Source organism: Calypte anna, chromosome 2 (assembly GCF_003957555.1).
Source record: "Calypte anna isolate BGI_N300 chromosome 2, bCalAnn1_v1.p, whole genome shotgun sequence".
In the NCBI taxonomy this organism is placed as follows: Eukaryota; Metazoa; Chordata; class Aves; order Apodiformes; family Trochilidae; genus Calypte; species Calypte anna.
The window spans coordinates 107937789-107957567 of record NC_044245.1 but is presented as its reverse complement, the minus strand read 5'-3'; the positions used below and the strand labels follow the sequence as shown (position 1 = coordinate 107957567).

Sequence of the window (19779 nt, the reverse complement as noted above, 5' to 3'; positions counted from 1 at the left end):
TTTCTGAGTTACTGCACAATATGTTGTGAGATTCCATGTGGTAAATTTGTTTTTTGTCATCAGAGCTACTGCATGAAATCTTATATGTTGAGCTGTAGCTCCCAAAATAACTCAGGTTACTGCCCTAGCTTGGTGTCTTGGTGTCTGTCACTGGGAGTTCTTGACAGTGGACCAAAGGCTGTGAAGAAGCCTGGATGTTAGAAGAGCACCTTAAAAAAGCAGCTTAAAAAAGGACAGCATTTCCATTGTTAATCTTGTTTTAAGAGCTCATCACTTGGAAGTTAAGATTCATTCAGGTCTGAAAACAAAGTCAAGGAGTAATATATAAATTTTCCTTTCATCATATTCATTTTAAGTCATTGTGGCTATCCTTGAGATAAGGAACACAGAAATCCTAAAGTTTTATTATTTTGAACACTTACACAGTCTTTCATTACTAAAATATATCCATTTTTTAAAAAATTAAATTTCTCAGAAGAGGGATGTTTCATTTTGTCTGTCTCCCTGCTTTACCATCAGTAAAAGACTACTGTCCAGATTCATTCCTCGTGTGAGTGAGCACTGAGTCCACCAGGACCATCCCTTTACATCAGCAATGAACCTCTGTCTGCTGATGAGCTTTACTCAAATGAAATTAAAATGGAGAACTCTTTCATTTTTCTCTGGTGTTGTTTCTCAGCCCCAGAATATTAGGATTGCTTGTGCATATCTTGGTGTAAATTCACATGAGGCATTGGGCAGACAGGAAGATGTTATCTCGTGAGCAATAGGTGCCTGAAAATCATCCCAGCATATTAAGCTAAATTAGGAAAAAACGAGATGAAGTTCTGCCGAGTGGGCTTCAAATCAAGTATTGCTTTATTCTGTTTGGTCTCAATTTTTAGAATTAATCATACCTACCCTCATACCTGATTTTTTGCCTCCCATATACAGCTGATTCAGTTTGTTGATAACAGGGAAGACTAAAGTCTCCTCTTAATCCTCTGGTAGGAGAGAAACAGAGCAATACTTATTTCTTCACTTCCCTCATTCAGCACTGTGAAAATACTCAAAAAGGTGAGGGGGGAACAATTTCCAGCTGTCAGTGGCTGGTATATCCTTCATGCCAAAGCAGACCACACATGATCCGCTTGTATTCCAAGGTAATGTAACTCTGAGCAAAATACAACAACATTTTTATTACGTGAACTAGATGCTGACCTGAAACAGCTGACTGGTGACCCATGGAGCCTTGCCACCCATTCACTGATGTCTTCTTCTTGGGTTCTACTTTTTGGCCCAGACTTGAACCAGGAAGCTGGACACAACTGTCCACTTTGCTGAGAAGTAGAGAAACAGTTCAGCAAAGGAAAGGGATTATTTTTCTGCTCCCAGTTTCTCCTCCTTCAGAGTATCTGCTACTAAAGTTATATGTTCCCTGACGAAAAAGTTATTTTTACAATGCTACACCAACCTCAGGTTGCTATGTTGCAGATGGATCTAGTGGAGACAAGACAAGAGGTCCTTGTTTATCTGCATAGCTGGCTGGGTTAAGTCAGAGCCAGTACTGTAGTTCACCAAAATCACCCTGACCATCTAATGGGGTCAACACCAGTTAGGGGAATAATGCTTGACCTTCACTGGCTGCACAAAGTTAAAGATTACCTGGTTTCAATCTCATGAAGCACTATCTCCATGTTTTGTGGTTTTGTTTTTTTCTTAATCAGCAAACCAGCTAGCTTGAGTTAGCAGGTTTCAAAAACACAGCATGGGATATGGGCAGCAGAAGTGGCATGTTGGCTATTTTACAATGGTGAATAGGTCTGGTTACTGGGAAAGTGATGATGACACATGATCTCCATAGAGAGATCACCTTTTTTCCTCTCTGCAGCCAAACAAGACTCTATTATTTAAGCACAGCCCTACTATTTGAGCAGCCAGGTCAGGAGGGGCTCTATGTTATCTTAGAAAGATGAAGTAAATCAAGGGAAGACTGTAAACTAGCATCTCCTTTGGGTTTTTTATACTTACATTTAACTGATGTTGCCAAAATTATGTAAACAAATAAGTATCTTGATAGTCAAAGCTAACATCACATTTTATTTGAAATTGTTACACCTCACAAGGGAGTTGACATCAAATGAGCCCTTTCTGCTACATCCAAAGGGAGAAGAGAGTTTTGGGGCAGCTGAAAGATTTCTGTCCTCAGTGCACTTAGATGTGATGGAGAACAAAAGTCTTTATCAGTAGATTTTGCTTGAAAGGGAATGAAAACATTTTTTGCAGCTCTTCTCTCCCTTCAAATCTGTTAGTTGTCCCTAGGTGCTTGCAAGAGCCATCCTATGGATTATGTATTATTTTGGTACAAAAATATACTCCAAATCTTGCCCCCACAATCCAGCTGGTTCCTGTTGCACTGAAACTTGCCCTTTCCCCTTTGTGCCTCAAAATGCTGCCTCAAGAAACCAAGCAACTGGGATGGAGGCCTCTCCCACTTGGGGATGGCTCCTAACAAAGCCTGACTGCCTTTAGAGCAATTGTGGTTTCACTTGCCACCAGTGTGCCCTCCTAGTTTTGCAGTGAGTCCTATGTGCATCAGGCTGGAAAAACTCAGCCAGATTGAATGGTGAATGAGGACACATGTCCCATGCCAGGAAAGCATTCCCTTTCAAGAGAGCACTTAAGAATATTCTTTAAGAACTGCTTAAATGCTTTTCTGAACAGAAATGGACTTAAGTACAAGAGAGTATCCCTTAACTGGGAGTAGAGCACAGACACAATCACTATAGCTCGTATTATGTTCCTGAATATCAAGACCCAGAGCATAAGCTTTTCTGAGTGATGGTTAGAATGTTCCTAGTTGTAGCATGGTTCTTTACAGGAGGATTTGCTTAATCCACCTTGCTTTTAGATTGCAATTTCCCCAAGCTTAGCTGCTTCTTTTTACAGTTCTGAATTCTGCCCTCCCACCCCCCAAGTTATTTTAATAACTCTTTCAGAAGCAACATCTTATATTTTGATTTTTCAGAAGCCACTGGTTTCCTGCAAACTTTATTCATGTAATCTTGACTGCACAGCATTTCATGGAATGACTTTATAATTTTTTATGTAATCTACCCTATTGCCTTTTTGGAAACTGCAAGAGGAGAAAGAACAACTTGCCTTTTGGCTCTTAGGATCACTGATTTAAGGTCCTGTTTGGCATCTCCTAGTCCACCCCCACCAAAGCTTTGGGTAAGCAGGGCAGAAGTCTGACTATTTAATGGTATTATGACTCCTTGATAAAGAAAAAATTATGTTCTGTATACATTCAGGCATAGAAACAATACTTCACAGTATGTCTGCATGCATAAATAAAACCAGTCAGTATTCCTGGAGAAATCCCAAGCACTAGGCAAGCATGTATGAACCAGGACACAACACAGGTGACCAGGATGCCTGTGACACCTTTAGGACGAGTTGTGCCAGTCTCTATACACAAAGTTGCTGAAGCCACTGGAAAAGCAAGCATGTTGGAGCTAGGCAGATGTGCTCAGTGGGATCAATGGACCATAAACTGGGAGAGTCTTGGACTGCAGTAATGAAAACCCTTAGCATTTAACTGAAGCACAGAGATATGAAAGGATGCACCTGAATCAAGGTTGTTGCATATTAGACTCAAGATAACTTCTGATTTCAGATCTCTCTCCCTCCCAGCTCCTTGTAACACCTCACATTTCCTTAGTTTTCTGGACAAAGGCCTCCTCATAGAACAAGAAGGCACCTGTGAGCTTTGGATGGGTCCCAGGTTCTAATCCCAAAGCACGCAAACCAGTGCAGGTGCAATCACTGTGTGCCAGTGGTGGGAATCCAGACCCTGGCTCTAACAGCCAGCACAGCAGCCTCCTGAAATCTTCCATTCCTGCCTTACTTCTGAACTGACTCTGCTTGGCAATGAATGAAGCGAGCAGTCCAGCTGTATGGCAGGAACAGTGCAGCTGCACTGCCAGGTCTACCTTCAGAAGTCCCAGTTTACAAATTTCCACATAGGAAACTTCAGGGTGGATTATACAAAAATGTTGTGAACCTATCTGCATAGCACTCATACTACAAAAAGGACCTGTGTCTTCAGATCTGTCCAAGCAACTAGTATGGCATGTTGCCCAACAAAAAAATGATCCATCTTACCTGTGGACTTTACTTTTCTGGAAGACCCCCAAAAGAACTTCGTTTCCTTGCAGTGGGAGATCCCATACACATATGAGGGGCTCTGGTGAGAACTACCATCTCTGTTCTACCATTTGAAATGCAACAGTGGCAGAAATGCAGACTTTCTTGAGAGAGTTCAACAGGCCAGACAATATGCATAAAGGCAATTCCTGCATTCCAAGCAGAGAGCCAGCTGAAGCTCTGTTTTTGGGAGCAGTCTCAATGACAAAGGCCCATGTGTTCAGAATTGATACTTATTTTTGTTCTTAATAATTAGGATACTGTGCAAGTAACTTGATTTCTCAGCTGTGCCAGGATATGAGTGTATATTGCAAAACCAAAATCAGATGGATATTTCACATTGCAAGCACAGATAATAAAGGGTTTCTAAACTTACTTTTAGTGAAAAATACCTCACTTATGTACTGAGTTTGTTCCCTTGGGCTTAAATAACAATGTCTTATAGTTTCTTGATGAATGCCCCCTTTGCACCTCTTCCCTTAATTGCAGTTCCTTTTGTAGCACTGACCTCCCTAGTACAAGCCTCTGCAATGAGACTTCAGCAAGTTGAGGAGTCTGCATGGAAGGAAAGAGATGAGCTAGGGGAAGACAAGTAACCACCCAAAATCTAGTAACCTCTTTGAAAAGATGAAAGCATGGGGTGCTGCCCACTGTTCTTTAGAAATTCTGGTTAGGGATAGAGTCCTATGGCTATGATAGTGAAGGCTTGGGAGTTGGTATGTGTTCAGTACCACTGAAGAGATACTCTTTGCTCCCAGTAGTTCCCCTTATGTTTGTGATGGTCTTGGGCTCTTAATCTAGAGATGTGAAGTCCCTACTTAACCTGAACAGCAAGTACATCTTGTTTTGCTCCACAGGAAAAAAAAAAAAGGTAATTTTACATGGTGTGGGTCAAGGAGTAACTGCAGAAGGAAGAAAATATGGTACTTTGTGCTGATAGCTGTTGCTTACAAGAGAGGTACTTTAACTTCCTACATTTCATATTTAACAGGTGAAATTCTCAAATATCTCACCGAAGTGAGATAGAAGCTTTGAAGTCTCACTTCAAAAGTACTCAAGCCCATTTAGAAAACACTGTAACCAGAACTTCTGGAAATATTTGTCCAATGTAATTCACATGTGACCACAAATCATCTATATAAAGTTTGTTTCTACTTGAGTTGTCTAGCAAAGATAAAGAATTAAACTGGTCTAATGGGCAAAACATACCAATATGCTAGTCCTAGAAACTTGCTGCACATTGGCAAGGGCATATTTTGGCAGCTTATGATGGGGAAAGAGTATCAGTGAAGAGTGGTGACATCAGTCAGTGAAAATTGATACAAAATCCCATGGGGATTATTTACAGCCATTACCGCAGTAAAGTTCAGCAGCACAAGCATAATATAAAAATTTTTCTTTCCATCTACTCCACTTGGGAGACAACTTGCATCACTGAAGACATCAGAGAGTACCAAAATCTAGATGTCTTGTAATTCATGTTTCTCCTCACCCAAGCAGAGGTCAGAATCTGGGTGGCAAAGAATGTACAACTGAGAGGAAGGGGAGGCTCAACGAGAGCAAAGCTAAGAAAATGGTTTTAGAAGCAGCATATGACAGCATGATTCTTCTGGGAATACCATGCCCTAAAAAAACGGGTGCCTAATCTTTCTTGGAAATTTCCTGCAGGAATAATTGATGTCCAAGAGAGGAAGAAGGGAACTATCTGCTGAAGAAAAATAGAAAGGTAAGGCAGAACTTCTTTTTTTAAGGTCACCAGAAAATAAATAAAAGTAAAAAGTGCCTTGATGCCTTTCAGTTCCAGTCCTTTGCATTCCTGAGCAATCTGAGTCCAGCTCTGTAAATGTATTGGTATCCTTGGCCAAGTCAAAGAGAAAGACCATGAGACCAGGCATTCAAAGTCCCACTCCTAGTGTGTATTTTAATTAACGAGAGACTGAGTATTATCTTGGAAAGAGGATGGGGCTTATGCCTTTCACACCAGGTAAAACTTTCTGTACGTGCTCACTCCAGCTTCTTTTCATGTGCTTTCATTGAAGGGCATACATTCCACCTTTTTTTTTTTTTTTTTTTTTTTTTTTTTTTTTTTTTTTTTTTTTTTTTTTTTTGACAATTGGAGGTTTGACAACAGAGGAACGAAGCTATAAATGTGAGGGTGCAATATATCATGAGACAAAGTGTGGAGAACATGTCCTCTACCAAAATGCCCCTTGCTGGAAAGAAGAAAGCCCAAAATACCTACAATAAGAATACTTCCCTGCTTCTTGCAACTACAAAGGAGCAAAAATCAAAACAAAGCCCCCACCCACAAGGCTGCACTGTGCTCATTTCTAAGGTATCATCTCTGGTAGAAAGTTGAAAGGTTACATTTGTGAAAAAGCAGCTGCTTTCCTGCCATTTGATTCAGGCTTCTGCATTGCAAAGTCTTGAAACTGAAAGACAAATCTGACAATATGCTAATCTTCCAATAAAAAAATTATAAAAAAAAAAGTGACTTCTCAACCCTTGTCTGTTGAAGAGCTGACAGTGAAGTTCAGAGATGGTTGTCTAACCAGACAAAACGGTAGAGAAAATATGCCTTCAAACAAGATAATAAATCTTGAACAGTGCAGGGGAACAAATGTAAAGGGAACATTTTACCACTAACACCATTAAGTAGCCTCACTTTCTTTCTTCCCCCTCCACCACTCCAGCCTCATCATACTTGTAAGGAAGGAGGATGTATCCTGTCAAAGCAACAATATAAATACAAGGGGGCGGGGGTGGGGTGACAATATACTGGGTACTGAAATCAGGCATTACTTCCATTACATCCGGGGTGCGGGGGGAGAGCTGAGACACAAAACAAATACTGTGCAACCTGAATACAACAGACTTACACACACACACACACACACCCGCCCCCGCCAGCAACACACACACACACACACACACACTCACACACAAAAAAGTTTGCATATTGCACAGGGTGCTTGAAGATCATAAATCTATGCATGAGAAAGATGTAGTGGAAATTTTTGGGGGGATTAGAGTTTATTTTTGTCATCTCTGTGAGACAGCTACTCATTCATCCAGATCACAGCTAAGAAAAAAGCTGGTCACAGAAATTAGCAGTTTCAGCTCAGCAGCAAAGTCGCCAGCCTGTGAAGGCAGAGAGAAATTGACTAATTAGCAATGCGCACTAAAACTTGACGGTTCTTTATAGAGAGAGAGAAGAGAGAGGGAGAGCGAGAGGGAGGGAGGCAGAGAGGAGGGGGGGGGGGCTCGCTTTTTCCCCTTCTTTCTTCCAAAGATGTTTGAAATCGCAGTCATTTACGCTCGACAATTTTTACAATAGCCTTGAGCCATAATTTTGCGAGTCTCTCCAGCATCCATCCCCCTGTATGGTCTCTCTCCACTGGCCATGCACGACCGTTTCTCTCCCCAACCGTGGATTTCCTATTACTCTCGTTACGACTCACTGAGCCCCAGGCCCAAGGATAATGATGTGTTGTTTCTTGGTAGCATAATTTGTCACACGTACATTTTTTCTTCTTCTTCTCTTGCAGAAAGCTCTGCGCTCTCTCTCTCTCTCTCTTTCTCTCTCTCTCCTTCTCTCTCTCTCGTACATTTTCTTGCTGTTGCTAATTCATGGTGATCAAATGATGTACGACAAAATAAATTGTAAAGAGTGACTGCTCCGAGTTGGGAACCAGAAGGTTTTTTTCTTTCTTTTCTCTCCTTTTTTTTTTTTCTTCTTTTTTTTTTTTCTTTTTTTTTTTCTTTTTTTTTCTCTTTTTTTTTTCTTTTTTTTTTTTTTCTTTAAGGAGCGAGCAAACCTTTAAAAAGGAAGGACAATTGATTTTTTTTTTAGAGGGAGCTTAAGTGAACCTTTACTTTGGCAGCTGGTTGTAGAGCAGGTAAGTTTCTGGCCTTGTGTCTAACCGTCTCCGTGCATTTTCTTGTGTCTCCTGATTTGTTTGTTGTTGGGGGAGAGGAAAGGGGTGTCTGTGTGCGGGTGTGTGTGCTGGGAGTGTGTGCGGATGGGAGGGGGGGCAGTTGTATAACGAACGCGTTTGCAGAATAAACTCTGATGGCAAGAAATGGGCAAAACGAGGAAGAAAGAAGGGGAGGGAGAAAGAGGAGGAGTATGTGTGTCTATGTGCGTGTGCATGTATGTATGCGTGTGTCTGTGTGTGCGGTGGGGAGGGGGGGGGGGGTTTGACCGGGTCCACTTAAAGGGAGAGGCTCCGGGAGGTTTCTGTAGCTGGCGGCGGGGCGCGGAGCGGGGCTGAGCGGAGCCGGGGCAGGGGAAGCGGCTGGAAGGAGCCCCTCGCTGTGCCGATAAATGGGGCGGGGGACAGGGAAGGGAGGCAGAGGGAAGCCCAGCGCTGGCGAAGAGCGTCTTAGCGCGCTGCAATGGCAGGAGCAGGTCTCGGCGGGATCCCGCTGAGGAGGAGGAGGAGAAGGAGGAAGAGCGGCGGCGCTCGGCGAGGCGGGATGCGGCCAGCTCGGGTCGGTGGCCGAGCAGCCACCCCAGGTGCGGCCGCAGCTCGGGGTTGCCCCGCAGACCTCCTCCCACCCCCCCTCCCAACCCCGGGCCGGGTACGGGGTAGAAAGGGCTGCAGCGGGGCCCGGCTGGCCCGAGGGGCCGCCGGGCAGGGCCCTGCTCCCCGCAGCCCCCGCCCGCCTCCCGTGTCCTTCCCCCAACTTGAACTTCACGTAGTTACCGGAGTTACGGCAGCGGCGCCGTCTGCTGCGAGGAGAAGCGAGACGGGCAGGACAGCAGCGGACGGCCCCTCACCGGGCCCGAGGCTGGGGCTTTCCCTCCCTCCCCTTTCCGGGGTGGGAAGTATTGCCAACCCTCCGCTGGGTCGAGGAGAGGGGCACAACTCCTGTGCCGGCCCATGCCGGGGCCCTCGGCCCGGACACGCCATCTCCCGATTCTAGGGAGGATAGGGAGGAAGCGGGTCAGGGCGCCGCCGAGTTGCCACCCAAACGTCCGGGGGGTTGGGGGGACGGGGGCTGCTCGCCTTCCCTTTAGAGTTTCAGTGACTTGGTAGTTTCTCTGGGTATCACGGAGTTTTGTGGTTTGGTTTTTTTTTCGTTGTTGTTGCTGGTTGGTGGTTTTGTTTATGGGTTTTATTATTTCCTTGGGGGGGGGGGGGGAGCTTATTTTGTTCGTGACTGCTTGGGTAGGTTTGTGAGATGTTTTTTGAGGGGGGGGGCTCAGGGTTGAAAACGTCCCCATCTTCTTCGCTCCTCCCCTGAAGAGCAGCCCGGTTTGCACCGAGGAGGGAGGAGAAAGGGGTGGTGTATGTGTGTGTAGAATAGGGGGGGAAGGAGGTAGGGCAAAAAATTAATCTCCTCCAGCCTTTGCAAGTTGCTGCCCCTACGTGCGAACCAGTCTGTGCGCGGGGCAGGGGGGCGGCTCGGCGGGGGCAGAGGGGAGCCCATCCCCTGACTGCTGCCCCCGCCACCCGTGGTCACACGGCTGGGATGCGCCCTCCGGGCCTCTAAAGCTCTATGTTTATTGTTGTGTCGTCCCGTGTTGTCCCCCCCACCCCGCTCTCCTCCCCACCCCTCTGCCCAGGTTGGAGGAGGGTTTAAAAGACAGGTGTGTCGGAGGCCGCTCGCCATGTCCAGATCCGGGGACAGGACCTCCACCTTCGACCCCAGCCACAGCGACAACCTGCTGCACGGCCTCAACCTGCTGTGGAGGAAGCAGCTCTTCTGCGACGTGACCCTGACGGCCCAGGGCCAGCAGTTCCACTGCCACAAAGCCGTCCTGGCCTCCTGCTCCCAGTACTTCCGATCCCTCTTCTCCAGCGGCGGTGGGAGCGCTGGGCACCCTCACGCCCTGGGGCTGGGACCCGGCGCCCAGGACGGGCTGGGGGGCCCGCCGAAGGAACCGCCGCCGCCGCAGCCTCAGGAGGAGCCCGGTACCCCGTCCTCCTCCCCGGAGGACAAGCTGCTGGCCAGCCCACGGGCCATCAACAACCTGGTGCTGCAGGGCTGCTCGTCCATCGGACTGCGGCTGGTGCTGGAGTACCTGTACACGGCCAACGTGACCCTCTCGCTGGACACGGTGGAGGAGGTGCTGTCGGTCAGCAAGATCCTGCACATCCCGCAGGTCACCAAGCTGTGCGTCCAGTTCCTCAACGACCAGATCTCGGTGCAGAACTACAAGCAGGTGTGCAAGATCGCCGCCCTGCACGGCCTGGAGGAGACCAAGAAGCTGGCCAACAAGTATCTGGTGGAGGACGTGCTGCTGCTCAACTTCGAGGAGATGCGCGCCCTGCTCGACTCCCTGCCCCCCCCCGTCGAGTCGGAGCTGGCGCTTTTCCAGATGTCCGTGCTGTGGCTGGAGCACGACCGAGAGACCCGCATGCAGTACGCCCCAGACCTCATGAAGCGCCTCCGCTTCGCCCTCATCCCGGCCCCGGAGCTGGTGGAGCGGGTCCAGTCGGTGGATTTCATGCGCACCGACCCCGTCTGCCAGAAGCTGCTGCTGGACGCCATGAACTACCACCTGATGCCCTTCAGGCAGCACTGCCGGCAGAGCCTGGCCAGCAGGTGAGGGGGGACGGCGAGGAGGGACGGGGCGTGGAGGGGAGGCTTTCCTCACGGACGCTCCTTCGGCGTCTCCTGGCCGCTGGAGGGAGGTTGGGGGAGCGGGGAGTCCCCGCAGGTTGCGGGGCCGAGGCGGCGGTGGGCAAGGATCCCGCGGGGGCTGGGCCGGGCGCCCTCCGGAGGGGGCTGGAGGAGGCGCGGCGGCTGCGGCCGGACCGGGCGGCGGTGGCGCGGAGCTGCCCGCCCTTAGCACCGCTAAACTTTTCATCCCCTCCCCTCGGCCCGGCGGGGCCGTTGCGGCCAGGGGCGGGTGGCGGGGCAGGGAGAGCCCCGCAGCGCTTCTCTGGCCGCCCGCCCTGCGTTGCGCAGACAGCCGGGCCGGGCAGGCTCCGCCGGCCGCCTTTCCATCAGAGAGGAGCTGGGCGGGGAGGGCTGGAGCCCCGGCAGGGCTGGGGCAGCGGCGGGGTCGGAGGCCGAGTCCGAGGGCGGGAGGCCGTCTCGGTGGCGATGGCCGGCGGGGCGTGCTGCCGCGGGAGTTTCCCAGGGCGTGGGTCCCTCGACTGCCCGGTCCGGCCCAGCCCAACCCAGCCCAGTCCTCCCCGTGGCCTCCCGGCGTACTGGCGGCTATCGCAACTCCGTCAGACGTGGTGTCCGGTCCCGGGGTCTTCACTGTGTGTAAGAGCGCCCGCACCTTGGGAACCTGTTGTAATTATTTATTTTAGGCCATTTATATTTATTGTGGTTTTGCCCCACAGTGTTAGCCCTTAACAATGATTATCAGCAGCGCATCTGCAGGGCGTTTTCATCTGTGATACCCAAGTTCTAAATCTAATGAATTATTTTCGTAAATACCTACATTATTTGTGCACACCTTGGTATTGCTGGTGTTCGGATGGTGTCTGTATTGTGCATGGAAACTTGTGACTTCATAGTCCTTACATCTATGACATGTCAGTTATTTTCATTTAATAAGGTCATTAATGAATCATGATGTCAAAGATTGACAATGTGAAGTTAGTTTTAGGAACTGAAAGCACAGCATGTCATTTAATGAGCAATAAATATATTAAAAATTAAAAGTATGTTAATTTTTCTGTCATTTAAATATATGTTTATACTTTATTTCATTAGAAAATGGAAAGATAATAGCATCTAAGTACAGTGGCATGGTAGTGCAGAAATCAGAGCACACTTTGTATTATTCAGCTTTTTGACTAATAGGTGAATATTATTAATGACTTTACAGCCACAGGAAAAACTAGTGATTGTTAAATATTTTAGATAACATGCTCTCTTAGCATTAATGCAGAGGATTCTTTATATCTTCATGTAATGGGTACCCCGGTGATTTAACTTTGGAAATGCTGTGCCTTCTGTTATGATCTCTGGCTAGCTCTCTCTGTTAGTGTTTTGTCGTGCTCATCACCTTGCTGCCTAACCAGTTCTCACTCTGAAATCCTACAGTAAAAAACAAACACCAGCATTTCGCACTGTAAAGTATTTTTGAGGTGCCGCTGCTGTAGCTGGCGTGTACCCTTTCTGCATTTTAGTATTCAAAATTTTTGACTTTCAGAAATGCAAACCCCACCACGTCCTTCTCAGTCAAGATGCTGCACGCCACCAGGGGCATTCTGGGGCTTGTGTCCTGGTGGATTGCTGAGATACTAGCCGGCTTGGTTCAGTGAAGATACCTTCCAGCTTCATTGGTCCATGTCATTTGAAGGATATGTAGTGGTGTTCTGACCACTGAATGCTTACAAGTGTCATGGATGCTGCAAGAATCTGATACCCTTGGTGCTGGGAGCTGGCTGGCCCCGTAAGCGTACACAAAAGGATCACACTTTAGGTAGACCTAGATTAGATTCTAAGTTGAGTTTACTTAATGGCTTGTGGGGGACTCCAAATGCCACATAGCCACAAGTACTATGTTTTCTATTTGTAGCAGGTCTGCACATCTGTGCAGGCAGTGGCATTTCAGAGGCTCTGCACAAAAACATACCATCACCTTCTGAACTTTACGGTGTTTACTGTGTTTAATGACAGTGTTACAACTAGCTTCTCTTGATTGGGTTTTTTGGTGGCGGAGAAATTGGGGAAAAAAATATTTCCTTTTATTTATAGGCAGACATTAGAACGTACTCAAAACATTTAAATGATGGAGATGTTGAAATGCTCTGTGATGCAGCATACAATTGGTATATTTTTGGTTTGGGTCTTGGATGGTTTTCCTGGGAATTCATAAAGGTCACAAAGGCCTGTCTTTGAATCTTAATCATTTTAAGATTTCCTTAGGCTATCCAAGTGTTCAAATGCTTTCTTAAACATGAAAAAAAAAACCAAAAGAAACTTACATAATATTAGAGAGATTTCCAGACTTGTCCTTCTTGTTACCCATTGTTTCTCTTAACAATTTTGACAAGTTGACATTCAGTAAGTAAAAATCTATTTTTAAAGTGGAAAATATGCAGTTATTTAAGTTACTAATTTGTGGAAGGAAATCTTAAAAGTAATTAACAGGTGTGTGTACAAGTAGGCAAAAATTATTACACAGCAAAGGACATTAAAGCTATTATTACCTTTACTGTGATCAATGGTGACCTTGGTAATTTGGAGTTGAAAGTTTAATGAAGAGTCATTCTCAAAAGATTCTCTTGTCTTTAGAAAGATTAACTTTTCCAGTTGTGCAGTATAATATATACTGCACAGTACAGTATGGGCCGGTGAGAAATATAAGCAGTGCCATAGCCATCCATTACTATATTGAAGAAATTAAGAGCATTGCACTCAGAATTAGAAATTGCCAGTACATTTTCTGCGTTTTTAAAAAGAAAAATTTTTTTTTTTTGTAATGTGCTACTTAAAAAAAAAAATAGTCTAAAAGTCTGTACCAATATGTACATGCATTTCTATAGATGCATTGCTACTTTGGAGTACTATGGAATTGGGGCTACTTGCATTTCTTAAATGAAATACATGTGATGGAAACCTTAAAATACCATGATACTCCTCTGAAATGCAACTGGAGAAACAGCAGAGGTTGTTTCATTAAGATTGTTCTTTACGTGGCTCATTTGTCTGACAGACACAAGGTTTTGCTATTTTCAGTGTGGCAGGAAAGTGATTTTGGATCTTAAGAGGCAGCCTGCACACTTTGAGCAGAGTTATTTCCAAAGTTAGTGCTACACATCCTGGTCCTGCAGTGCAAGTGATGCTGGCACTCTTAGCATGGTTGTCTTCTGTGCCACAGTGAAAAATGCAGTTTACCTGCAGGGAGAGCATTTTTTAATATTTTTTTTCATTAAATTTCCTGAGAGAAGGTAACACTTGAACACCTTCATGCATTTTTGCAAAATTATTTTTTGAAGTCCAGCAACTAAATGATCATAGTTTAAAAAGATGAGTGATGAAGTTCCTAACTTGTGAACCTTGCTGTGCACTCAGAAGTTTAGGGCTTTACCACTGGGGGGTGGGTGTTTTGACTCTGGACTGTCATTTGATCGGGTGCTCAACTCTAGGCAAAGTTGGTAATTCCTTTGACTTCCATCTCCATTTCACAGGTTAATGCTGGAGCTTTCTGGCCTCTGCAGTCCTCACCCTGCAGTAGGGCCTCAGCACATAAACCACTATTGGAGCTTCTTGAGGCAGTCAGTTTTGAGATCAGTAGGAAAAATCCCAGTTCCTTTCAGCATAGAGAGACTTGGGCCCATTATGGGGAACCCAGATGTTAGGCTTAAATTATGCTTGTCCCCGAGAGACACACATAACTTGGTGCTGTATCATGTTTTCTGTAATCCCGGGGAAAAATGCATTTAGAAAGAGGAATGCTCATTTACCAATTACTTTTTGTCTCTTGGAACTTCACTAGAATATTGAGCTGATTAACATCTCTGTGTGTTATTTTGTAATGTATTTTATATAATGCACAGTATGTGTTTCCAGTTTTGAAAGGTCTAGGTTACAGCATTACTGTGTTGCTGGGAAGAACTTCACTTTTAGAGATGAGTGAGCAAGTCAGAATTACTACTGCTTCCATGTTTATTTGCAACAATGAAAATGCTTAAAAACACATCACTGCTGTGAAACAGGTAGCTTTTACTTTTAGTTTTTCTTGTGCTCATACACAGTACAGCTGTAGACAGATAATGGAGCATTACCAAAAAAATATTTAAATTACAGGGCTTATTATTGAATGCTTTACTGAAATCTTGCTACCTTCTAATGGAACATTGCAATGATTTTATATTTTTGCTCTCTTCTACCTATTCACAATGACTTCTGATCCAAACAGACATGAGAAGATAGTTTGGGTGGGAAGAGACAGCCTTGTAGAGCCTTGGGAGCTGCTTGTCAGCTGCAGCTCCTCTTGGCCATCAGTGGTTTGGGCTGGCCCAGCTCCTCCCAGGATCTGCAGGCAAATCAGCAGCTGCTTGTCTGTACAGCTGCATTAGTACCTGAGCATAGAGGGAAGTGAGGAACCTGGGAGAGTGGGGAAAATGCAGGAAAAGGTAGGAATTGAGATACCCTGTGAGAGAAACAGGACATAAGTAGTGGAAGTGAGGATGTGTGAATGAGGGAAAAGGGGAGAGAGCAGTTTTGAAGGGAGAGAAGTGAAAGGATAGGATACCAGACAGAAGAGGAGGAAAGCAAAACAAAAAAGAATCTGGCAGATGAAAAGAAGAGAGGCAACAAAAAAAAAAAAGGAAAAAAAAGTCATTCTTGGCAGAAACAGCATCTGTTGTGAACAACTGAGTATTTCAGTTTCTGTCAAAGCTGTTTCAGATGCAGGGGAGGAAAAATGGACAGGGGTCAACCAAGTGACCTGAGATGGGAAAAACTTTAGGCAGTAAATACAGAATTTAAGAGGAAAAGAGAAAGGAGGGAAATAAAAACACCAAGACATAAGAAGGCTAAGACTGACTGTGCTGTTTTCAAAGTCCCAGCATGTACAGACCCAGCTGTTTTTCTATACCTTTGTTCCCTAAACTTTGGGAAGATGAGAAGTGCAAATTCTTATCCCACTGAAAGTAATTGTAGAGGATTATATTTTTCTTTAATTTCTTCAGGGAGAGGGTGTCATCCAAACTGTGTTAGGTGATATTAGTCACAGTGACAGCAAATTAAACAGAGAGAAGTGATGAAGATGATAAGGCCAGTTTTCACTCAATGGAAAGGTGTTGATGAAGAAGGAAAGTGCAAGGTGCTGAACAGTGGGAGATGCTAGCATTTATGTGGAAGAGACAGATACCCATTCTGTTTTACTTTCTGCAGGATAAATTCAAAATATGAAGAAACTGGTTATGTCACATGGCAATTAAATAATTTCTTTCTTAAATCTTTGTTCGCAGAGCCAAGTGATGACACTATCTGTTTACAAATCTCACAGAGTGTAGTTGAATCTGACCTTTTTTTTTTTCTGCTAGGATTTTTGTAGGATCTAAGTAGGGCATCTGCAATGGTTGTAAAAAAATGTACTAGTTTCTTTTCAGAAATGCATTGTCATGTGTTCTGGTAACAGCCACCTGCCTGATCCTTTTTAATCCTGACATCAATATTTTGATTTTTAATTAATTTTTGTATTCATAGTTAATTGCAATAGAGAAATATTTCATACCTCGAATTAACATCTGGATAATAAACATACCTTAAAGTGTATGTGAATTAGTAACATTTGCATTGCAGTGTGCACGAAGGAAAAGTGAAGCTCTGGTTTATTTTAGTGGGCTTTGTATCAGGTCTTATGTGCCTGAATTAATATCAGGAAATTGTAACTGTGCCAGGACTCTCTCAGCTGAGCTGCAGAAGGGAGACTGACACATTAGAGGCTGCAGGGAAGTGAACCACAGACCTGTAGACAGTTTAATCCTGGTTAGTCTCACCTGCTTGCCTTACTTGCCTTATGTGCATTCATTTGCCTTTGCAGACAGGCTAGTACTGAAGTGTAAGTGGAGAGATGTTGAGTATTTGAGAGGGAGAGCAAGGCCTGGAGCTTAGGTTATAGTCAGAGGCAGCACCATTGTCCTTAAAGGGCATATATGACCTGACTGGTAAAATCCTTGAGAGCTGCAGTGTCATTGGTTATAGCCAGTTTCTTGGCCCAGTTACAGTATTCCTTAGGAGAAACATAAAATCATAGAATATTTTGGTTTTGAAGGGACCTTAAAGATCATTTAAGTCCCACCCTCCTGCATGGGCTCTTGCATGGGACACCTCCCACTGGACCATGTAGCTGAAAGTCCCATCAAACCTGGTCTTGAACACTTCCAGGCTTTTCTGGGCAACCTGTGCCTCACAGTAAAGGGAGTGCACAGACACACAGTGCCCACACAACCTCAACTGTGAGATTGCCCTCACAGTAAAAATTTCTTCCTGATTAAATCTTTACCCTTCTTCAGTTGGAAATTGTTTTCTCTCTCCCTGCACGCTCTTGTAAAAAGTCCCTCCTCAGCTTTCCTGTAGCCCCCTTCAAGTACTGGAAGATTTCTGTAAGCTTTCCCTGGAGCCTTCTCTTCTCCAGGCTGAACAACTGCAAGTCTCCATGCCTGTCTTCATAGACAGGCTACCATTGTGTTGGTAAATTATGCTCTTTATAATTTATTCATTCCATTTAATAGCCTTTCTTATGGGCAACCGTCTTTCCAACATCTGTGGGTGAAGAAGGGGTGCCAAGTGCAGGTACCCCCCCTACCAGCTGGTTTAATTGTCATAAGCCCCAGTTGTGGTTGTCTCCTTTGTGAACTGCCAGCACCTCCTGAGTTATGTCCTTATGAATCCCTGTACCTCCTTGCGCATCCTGTGACTTCTCTTGCTTCTGTTTGACCAAATCTTCTACTTCAAAGCCTTTTGAACATCCAAGCTACTCTGTTTCTCGTAGCAGTCTGCATTATAGGTTCCTCTTTGCTCCCAGGAAGGGCTCTTCAGATCCAGCCTACCTGAGCTTCACCTCCACCTGTCCTTTCTCTTAAATACCCTGCTGCCATGGCCCCTGACCTCTCAGTGGCTCCTCAGAGCTTCACAGGCTCCGTGTAGTCACACACACTAATGCTGACTGCTCCAGACCTTGTAGCTTGGATCTCCAAAAGCTGCTGCAGCTGGTTGGGCTGTGCTGTTCCTCAGCTTTCCATCACTTTTTAGCACTTGAAGCAGCTTCAGGTATCTGCATCTGAATCTCCAAACTGTTTTTCCAAGAAGGGAAGTCTTTCACTGGATTTCAAGCCACCTGGTTCTATGGGGAAAATGAAGTTCAATTAAAAAACCCCCAACCTTACTAAACTACTCAAACTGAGGGCAGAGTGCCTGTGAAATTGGGAACTTCCTCCTCAAATGCTGTACATTAGCAAAATGCCTCTTTCCAAGCACCTGCAATGTGCATCTTATTAATGGATCCTGTAGGTTTCTATAAGAACAGAGCTGCCTCTTGTGAGGTCTTGTGGGGTCTTGTCCATGCTTTGGCAACACAGTCCATCTAGGCTTGCTGCATGTGCTGTTTAGGGCTTATCTGTTGAGTCTTTGCCTTCACGTGGAAAGAGGAGATAGAAAGAACAGAGTCTCTGGAGGCATGTTGTGGCCTGGGGGGCCTGGGGACTGGGGGTGCTTTGTTTTTTTTCCTTTTAGCAGAAGAATAAGAAGAATCCTGTCTCTGTAACTTCTGGGCACTTAATGGAACTGAGCTGCAATGGTGCAATTGTTTGGATTTGTACTTGCAGAAAAAGTACAGCAAACCTTGGGGGCAAGGGGAGTGAGGAAAGCAAATGTAGAACACAAAATCAACAGAAGGTAGTTTGCCAGGAAAAAAGCTTTGTTTCTGTGAAATTCACACTAGGAAAAAAATCCTCCTAATCTGTTAAAAGACCATTTTCTCTTTTCAAACATCTCCTATGTTTTAATAATCAGAGCAGTTTTCTAAATATGAACAAAGTCTTCCATTACCCTTTCAAAGTATGGCCTGGAAAGATTGGGTAGGGAAGTTAATAAAAATCCTGAATAAAAGTTTTGAATCCATTGCTCTGTATAGATCTCTGTTGTTGGTATTTTTGAAACACATCCTGTCTGGTATTGCAGGTTTAGCAAAGGACCATGCAAAGAAATGAAAGAATATGGGAAGTTAGAATCCATTAGTAGGTAATTCCTGGCATCAGTTTTTGTATTTGCTGCTTTCCTGAAGTTTTCTTTAAAGACCATCATGCTTAGTGCTTAGTAGTCTACACTTCTTTCTGTATTCTTGGAAAGCAGACAATAAACTTTGAGCAAATATTATCATCTGCCAAGTTCAGTGGAAACAGACGGTTTGCACTGAGGCTGGAAGTAAATAGAAGTTGATGCCACAGTTTGTTCTTCCTATCATCCCTGACTGCCTCTTTTCAGAAAAAAAAGCAAAAGAAAAGGTAACCAGTCACAGCTTGGGTGAGACAGCAATAAGTAGTGTGTCTTGTTCTTGCCTTTCTAAGGAAAAGAAGCCTATATATCTACATCCAGTATAGAATCAAACAAAGAAAAGGACCTTCTTGACTTTTCCCAGTCTGAAAGTCAAAAAGAGGAGCTGACTGAAATTTCCTAGGGGAAAAAGTGTGGGCTTAGCCACCCTGAAGCATTCTATAAACACTTCTATTGTACCACCTCAGTCTAAAACAAACCAGAAAAAGAAAGGAGGTGAGAAAGGGAAGGCAAATTGCAAAAGCACCTAACCTTCACGCTTTCTTTAGTTTTACTTTTAAAAGTATTCAGGATCAATTCTTTTAGGTTTTTCAAAACTTCCAACAATACAGAAAAATCAGTTGTTGGCACAGTTTCATCAGTAAGGTTCATGACACAGGTTTTGTGACTCTTACCAACATAAGCTTTGCTAATAAAATTCCTTAGATTCAAATCCCTTACAATGCTTCAGATACTCTCTGGCCAGTATTGGATGTCTTTTGCGTTCAAATCTCAGAGAATTTGAAGAACTGAGTTCAAAAGATGTATTTGTATAGATACTGTCACTGGAGACATGGTGTTCATGATCTTGTATATGCAGCACATCTGTTAAAGTCTGTTTCAAGCTAT

At 44.7% G+C, this 19779-nt stretch overlaps 1 protein-coding gene across 1 annotated transcript in view; it reads left to right on the top strand.

The window, feature by feature from the left end:
• Nucleotides 1-9805: 9805 nt before the first annotated feature.
• Nucleotides 9806-19779, top strand: part of KLHL14 (kelch like family member 14) — a 59327-nt gene continuing 49353 nt past the window's right edge. The window contains exon 1 of the mRNA XM_008497574.2: nt 9806-10743. Coding sequence (XP_008495796.2) covers nt 9806-10743 — 938 coding nt within the window. The remainder of the gene's footprint in view (nt 10744-19779) is intronic.